We start from the raw sequence: 7,864 nt of genomic DNA, 5'->3' as shown, positions 1-7,864 counted from the left end.
GTGAAAAGGCCAAAATTCTTCAGTTCTTAAAACATTTTTCATCTTCTGGTCCTCGAAGTCTTCTCTTACACACAATACTGAATATTTAGGAGAGTTGGTTTGACAAAACAAGCCCTTAAAAATATCAAATTGAAAACTGTGATGTGCGATTTTTCTCAATTTTCTCACATTTTATTGATCAAGTAATTACTTGATGATTCAACCAAATAGCAAGATTAATTGCTAAAATCTTTTAAATCCCAGACTTACTATCTAAAGTGTGTCATGTACAAGGTTTTGTATTTATTCTAAATTGTTCTGGATGTATTTGTTCTGGTTAAAACTTGAGACTTAAATGATTGAGTCATATCTTGTTTCTTTTTGATATATATATATATATTTTTTTTGTGACTAATGCTCGGCTTAAGTCTGAAGTGTACAGCTCTTTCGTGGATCCCTGACCTCGCATATCAAACTGGTGACGTTAAAGTTACATCAACCGTCCTTTCCCCAGCGCCTCCAGTGTCCTTCACCCGTCACCACACAGCGGGGGCTTCAAACAGGTAACAGGTGTGTGTGTGTGTGTGTGACACAAACATGCAAAAATGTGAGAGGAAAGTGCTCCCTTATGTGGCTTTTGTAAACACATCCTAAAACAGCCAGTTGCACAAACTTGGCCAAGCAAAGAAAGAGCAGTACTGGCCTGAATGTTTGCGAGGAGTACCCTCTAGTGGGGAATGAGCGCTCCTGCCCAGGCAGCATGCATCATGGGTGATTGCAGCTAAAGGACAGTACACATAAAAAGCTTGTCGTAAACTCATTCTACTTCATTATCTACACTTTTCATGAGACAGACAAGAACTGATATATGCATAACTGTATTCATAAGATCACAACAAACACAGGTAACTTATTTCTTTATTGTACCATACTGTGATCTATCATACAGTACGCATCAATCCCTTGCTTGAGTTTCTCCATTCATTGGTACTGCCTCGGCCACCCTGTCATTAGCAGCCTTTCCCAAACCTTTGTGTTGGCTGTAAAAGCACTGTAATATAAAATACAACATTGGTAAAACTCTGCATCTACAATAAATTAATTCATTTAAAACAAAACCATTATCACAGGAATAGCATTGTGACTAGTTTGTTTAAAATCAAAGTAAATATATTCTAGCCAAATGTAAGTGGCCAGCCCAAGCAGCTGACATATTTAAGGCAAATGAGACTATGAGGGACTACAAGCAGAAAGCCTTTACCGTATATACACAGAAGTACACCATACGTATAATTTATAACGTTCCACGTGTGACGTGTTTTTGCTCGATTCAACACTGTCCGAAGCTCGTCAGTCTGGACCTGCCACTCGTCGGGCTACATGCAGTACATAATGTATATGAAGGAAACAGAAAAACACACCTCATCCCCAGTCTCACCACGTGTTTGTATTTAACCAGTGTTAGGTGAAACAGATGCACATGACAAGGCGGACAATGGCACGAGGCTGATCTGTACATGGCTCTTGAAAGAAGGAAAATTAAGATGTACTCTGTCCTTCACGGTCCATAAAGTTGGGTGCAGTTGCTATTCTCTCATGTGTGGTGTTTTACATCTCCATTTCTTCTTTGTAACTTCAGCAAGGAATTCAAAAAGGCCTATAGTGGACAAGAAGTGAGGGAGTCCTCTCACTGGTATTGTCTGTAGTCGCCAAAGGACGAGCTGGGCATGGGGGCCGGGGCCGGCTCCTCAGCAAACTGGGGCCCTGAGAGACAGCGAGGGTAAACAGTTAACTAAGAGGGCAAACATCCTTAAATATAACTACATTAACATCTGAGCTGGGCCCCAATTCCACACGACATACTTATTCCAGGCAGATTTTAGTATTGCTTTCACAGTTAATTGAGTAATCAATTACTGCATGAAACCAATCAGAAAATAAAGTATAGTTACAGTAGGTGGTGAAAATAAAAGATCAGACAAAAAAAAAGAAGAAGATTTTTAATCTTCAGAACACCACTCGGTAAACACAGACTTTTGTATACCAACTGCAAAAACAATATCCTATTCGAAGTACATAATAAATACTTCATATTATTTATATGTAGTGCACAAGTTGGACACATTATTAGAATCAAACCTTTTTCACAGCAGACAGTGAGGAAAAGCACAGCTGCAACTAATAACACTAACAAGGGCTCTGCTGTGTCAGAGATAGAAACCATTGTGATTGTGATTGATTACACCTGTGCTCTTCCTGCTGTGACCTGTCCAAATGTATTGCGTAACAAAAAGGGCCGTCATCGTTGTCAGGTGGGAAACTTTTGATTTTTCCTGATAACAAGACATTCTGTGAATTTGGAATTGTGATAAAACGGTTTTAAAACACTAATTAAACTGAAAATATAAGATGATCCAGCTTAAAACCAGGCCTTTACTCAGTCTGCAGAAACACATTACACCTGGTATTATATTACAAGTTACAGTTTGCATTGGGATTAGATGTTTTTTGTGTAAAGCATGCTAGCAGGTGGAGAGGTGACTAACATATCTACACAGTATAGTCAACAACAAACAACTAGTCAGATGAAGGGCAAACAGAGGCACTTTGTCTCTGCCACAGCAGAGGTCATGTTTCACAACCACAGAGGTGTTTATACCTCACTGACTGACTGACTGACTGACTTCTGATCTCACGTAGCTGATGTAAGTGAGGGAGAATTATAACTAAATTTGTATATATTCATTTGTATACAAAATCATCAAACTGTGTTCTGTCTGTGTGTTATCCTTTACGTCATAAATTGTTCAATGACACAAACGTTCAATTCCACAAGTATTACTCACCAGTTGGGAACTGTGAAGAGGCAAATCTAGTAAGCAAGATCCCAGCGCCCTCTATCAACGCCAGCAGGATCCCTCCCATAGCTGCAGAGCCTACCATGGCTATCGGTCCATCTGCAGAGGAACAGGAAACGGTAATACATCAAACCAATGTGTAATCCCCGAGCTCCAAAGAAAGTCAGCATTTCACCTCCACTTCTGTGTCCAATAATGATGAATTAACAGTTATTTTAAAAAATAAGCCAACTAATAACTAACATCAGGGCAAGACTCTGGGACAAACGAACACCGATCTCATAATCTTCACGTGTAGTGTCAGCCTATAGTTAACGTTAGCCACCTTTGTGTTTGACGGATGTGGCTCACGGTGGCTGGTTGGACATTTTTGTAACATATCGCCAAACCGCGAAGCAAACACATATCCACTCTTTCCTTAACGGTAGCCAAACATTGAATACTCTTACGGATGTTTCTTTGCACACTCAAACATCACTGTTTGCCTTTTGCATGTATGTGCTATCTGTTCAACTTATGGCTGCCAGCTTCTTCTAAGCGTACTCACTTCTTGCAGCGAGGATAGCTCCCGTCATGGCCCCACTCGTGATGGAGTTCCAGGGATCCTCCTTCCCTCGTACTTTTACTAAACCACAGTCAATCATGGAGAAGAGGCCTCCCCATACTGCGAAGCTTCCTGCAACCCAAAAAAGATTCACTCCAGTTCACTAAGAAACAAGTTAGGAGAACAACTGTAGACTTAAACAGAACATCAACATGACATATTAAATTGACAACAGCCCTTGTTCTTTTCACTTTCAGGCGGATACTATTTAAATTCAGCAGTCATCCTCACCTCCAAGTTGTGGGGCTCTGGTCTTGATGGCAGTCATGCTACCTTTCATTCTGTGGTTCATACCCTACAACAGAGAGCAACACAAAACACACATCAATGGAAATTCATTGACAATTCAAGATACCTGCATTTACGATGAAAGAAAAATGCAGAATATGACAATTTAAGACCCGGAAAATGCAAGTTGCAATGTTGTACTTATTATCTGTTAAAATCATGTAAATGTTATCATACAGTAACACTGCTAAAACAAACTAACGCTGTATGTAGTATGATCTGTATAAGGAGGTCATAATTGTTGTACTTAATTGAGACAACACAGCAAAGAAAAGTGTTAAGCTGCATGAGTGAACTTACCGAGGGTGAATTTCTGAAGCCTTTGACTGCCTGAAATATTCCTCCTCCAATAGCTCCCATGGTGAAGGCTCCCCCACAATCGTCAACAATCCTCCAGGGGCTGAAAGCGTAAGACAGCCATTAGCAAAGGTCATCATCATGCATAGTACGAAGTTGCATTTATATGGGCCAATATCATGATCTCATAGATCTCTGATTGCAGGTTTAATCTTGATATGCATCATGAGTATGGATTGGAAGTTGAGGGTAATCGGAGAGGAACAAGCACTTTCTACATATGGATAATATGGAAATAAAATAAAGCTTTTCTTAAAAGTGTACTTAGTTTTTCATTTGGACAATGACTTTTTAAAAACACAATTGTATCAGATCACATAAACACTGCATGTCTCATTATAAATCCATTAAATAAAATATATTCTGTAAATCTCTATCACCACTTAAATATCTGTCGTCACTGTTTATTTAGATTAAGTGCATCTCTACTTAAGCAGAACTTGTGAGTGAATAGAAACTAGTTTATATTAATTTATTTTAAAGCTACTAAATGCTAAATAAAAGCAGTGCAAAACAATAATTTCTAGAAAATGTCTTTATTACCTGGTCATTACACAACCATGTACCACCTGGTCTGGAGATAATTAAACGTAATACAGGTCCTGGACCTGTTTGGTACCAGACCGTGGGAATAAACCTGTCACTGCTGCTTAACACTTGCAACATAAATACATCCACCTCGATAGAATTAAGCTCAGTTCCTGCGTTTTAAGATAAATTGGACACGTCTCCGAGCACCCTTCAGCAGCTGTTGCGCAATCCCAGGCTGCCCCCAGCAGATAACGATAGCACACAGGTAGCTAACTATGCTAGCTTAGCAACATGCTAAAGCCACTTTCTTAACTGAAACACTGCACTGATGAAATTGTGACAGCGGGGTTTGCTGTTCACTGTAGATCATATAACACTTTGTACACGCAGTGACCGGAGTCAGTTCACTAAATGTAATGACATGTGAGCGAGTAAACCGACAAGGTCACTAACAACGTGATAGAGGAACGGCGGTCTGATGCTAGCACACACAGCCAATGCATCTCTATGTAAAGTTAGCATTTGTGCTAACGACAGGTAGCCAGCCGGATTAGAGACGTTTCGTGTTATACCACATGTTGTAACATAGAAATAAGTACAAACACTAGAAGTGGTAGTTACCTCACACAGAGGACTTGGTAAAAAGGCCATTTTATCTGGTTTTAAGACTCACCATGGTTCTCTGGCATACTCCTCCATCTTGTTATTTTACTGTTCCCTCTGACGTGACGCTTATCGGCAAGCTGACGTAACTACACAACGTGATGCCTTGAGATGAGCGTTTCATGTGTTTTAAGCGCCGCTTACACGCTAGAGGGAGATGTAACATTGTGGGAACATCTTATTATCTGGTAAGGAAAGTCAACATTTTAGATTGTTGCTTTGTTATCCTGACTTATATTTAGCATTCGAAAATAATATTCATTGGGACCATGTGGCCTACTCACCAGCAGTTTATTTATTAACGTCAGTGGTTGACCTGTAAACATTACACAACCCGTCTCTGCTTATTCTAATACAACAAGTATTGGAAACGAAATTGAGAGAGAGATTAAGTAAATATATATACATATACATTTATTTATATTTATTTATTTCTCAATGAATTTTTCTAGTAGAGACAAGAGCCTATTGCAATAAGGCAGAGGACAGTTAACAAACACAACAGCAGCAAAACAAATGTCAACAAACGTGTTTATTAACTTGCAGTAACACATATGCACATACTTTATATTTTTTGCTTGCAAGGCAGTCACCCTCCCCTGCAGGATTATTTTCTCCAAAATTGTCCAAATCACATTGCGTAAATGATGAAAAGAGAAACGCGTATCAATAATATTCACACAAGGATGCAAACTTAGAAGATTGACGAATTTTACACAGCAGAATATACACACATTCATATAGAAATCATTTACATGGATGTCTTATTGTGGGTTTAAATAAATAAAAGAAAAAGGTGACAGTCACAACGGTGTGACAGCAACAATAACACATCAGAAGTGTATTGTCCTCTCTACTGGTTGTCCTATTAGTAAAGGCTTTATATAGGATGAGAGCTAATTTCACCGTAACCTTAAGTACAAGATGGTCAAATGGAGATATTACAAATGGACTAATGTCTTAATTTGGAGACAGTTACGGGAGTGAGGGATGAGGAGGTAAGGAAACATGAGAACAGGACACACATGGAGAACTCTGTCAAGCTACATATCAGGCAAAGTGAACATCTTTTCTTCTACATAGTTGTCCTAGTGTCAACTGTTCACCTTTCACTGATTTCTAAACTGAGAATGCTTTAAATGCTTTGAAGGGGGTGAATCAAAAGAAAAATGCTAAAATAAATGTAAAAATTGACTTACCAGCACAGGGATGGGCCATCTCTCACAGCACACTCCCCGCAGGTGCTCCTCCTTCAGCCAAAGATCTTTCAGGCGCTTCTGTTGTCCACGATAGTACAGCGATCTAGTCGTTTCTCCAAAAAGTTTCGGAAGTAGCTTTTCTCAAGAAGTTAAAAACTCAAAGAGTCGGCTCTCCACGGTATGTCCAAGAGGTGTTTACGCTCAGGTCCAAGTGCAGAGTGAGCGATCAGAAAGTTCTGAGGCCTCAAGTAACCTCGGTCGGTCAGTTTCCATGGCATTCAGTGACGCGTGCGTGAGTGCGATTAGCCAAGACAGAAAGAGAGAAATATAAATTATTTTATCTTATATATAATATATTTTTTATTTGATTTATACTCGTTATTTTTATTTTATCTTTCAGTGCAGCTATGGGTTGTAGACAGGGGCGGGCTGGCCATAGGGGATACCGGGATTCCCTGGGCTAGTATCAGATGGTTATACGCAGTGTCAGCCGGGATTCCCCCGGTATCTCCTATGGCCAGCCCGCCCCTGTTTACCGACGGGGTTTTGGGCCGGTCCAATACCGGCCCAAAATAATCAAAATAAGTTAGCGGAGAAACTGCACAATCAGACAGCAGGAAAGGGAAGCAGTACGCGAACAGACAGGTTTGGCTAGCTGGATGACGTCATGCTAATTTACTGGTAGCTTTTTAAAACAACGGGGACAGATCCAGCACGGACAGTTAGGGAGTGAGAGACATGCAGCACCTGCTGAGACATTATATATATTATATATATATATATATATATATATATATATATATATATATATATATATATATATATATATGCCTCAAGGCCCTTAAAGACTTAGCAGAAACTTAGAGATTTAGCAATAATAGTAACAGTAGCAAGATAAAAATCTTCCTTAGTCTGTGATAAACGGGTGGCCCATGGAGAAGTATGCCAGGTATCTGTGATACTGCAGAGGAGATGACTTGTTCTACATATTGTCAACAGAAACAACATCGTCACACATATTATTGTAGTTTAGTTTCCGAGAGATCATGTTTTTGCCATGCCAAAATGATTTTTTGGCATGGCGGACGGGTCTAAATACTACAATACCCATGAGCCTTGGCCATCATTGGCATGGAGAAGAGGCCTGTCGGATGCAAGGTCGTAAATCCAAAAACACTTTGTCGTTACTTTTGAGAACAAACTATGGCGCCATAGTTGCATCGTGTTTTATTACCTGATTTTGGTTCTACATTTTTGTTTTAAGACTTTTATTATATTAGCTGATACTGTGCTTACATGGTGCAGATTCATTTGTTTGCTTTATTCCAGGAAAGGGGGGTCAATAGGGGACCAACAGCTCATTTTTGCCCTGGGGCCTCCTAGTG

At 39.7% G+C, this 7,864-nt stretch overlaps 1 protein-coding gene across 1 annotated transcript; it reads right to left on the bottom strand.

The window, feature by feature from the left end:
* Window positions 1-879: 879 nt before the first annotated feature.
* On the bottom strand, window positions 880-5,362 carry timm17a (translocase of inner mitochondrial membrane 17 homolog A (yeast)). Its single transcript, XM_079265410.1, has 6 exons — window positions 5,291-5,362; window positions 4,030-4,129; window positions 3,673-3,736; window positions 3,385-3,513; window positions 2,826-2,936; window positions 880-1,743 (listed from the first exon to the last, which is right to left on the bottom strand). The coding sequence occupies exons 1-6, from the start codon at window positions 5,314-5,316 to the stop codon at window positions 1,667-1,669; spliced, it is 507 nt and encodes a 168-aa protein (XP_079121536.1). The 5' UTR covers window positions 5,317-5,362; the 3' UTR covers window positions 880-1,666.
* Between the last annotated feature and the right edge of the window lie 2,502 nt (window positions 5,363-7,864).

The sequence above is a fragment of the Melanostigma gelatinosum genome (genome assembly GCF_949748355.1).
Source record: "Melanostigma gelatinosum genome assembly, chromosome: 3".
Classification (NCBI taxonomy): domain Eukaryota; kingdom Metazoa; phylum Chordata; class Actinopteri; order Perciformes; family Zoarcidae; genus Melanostigma; species Melanostigma gelatinosum.
This window is presented reverse-complemented; position numbering and strand designations above follow the sequence as displayed.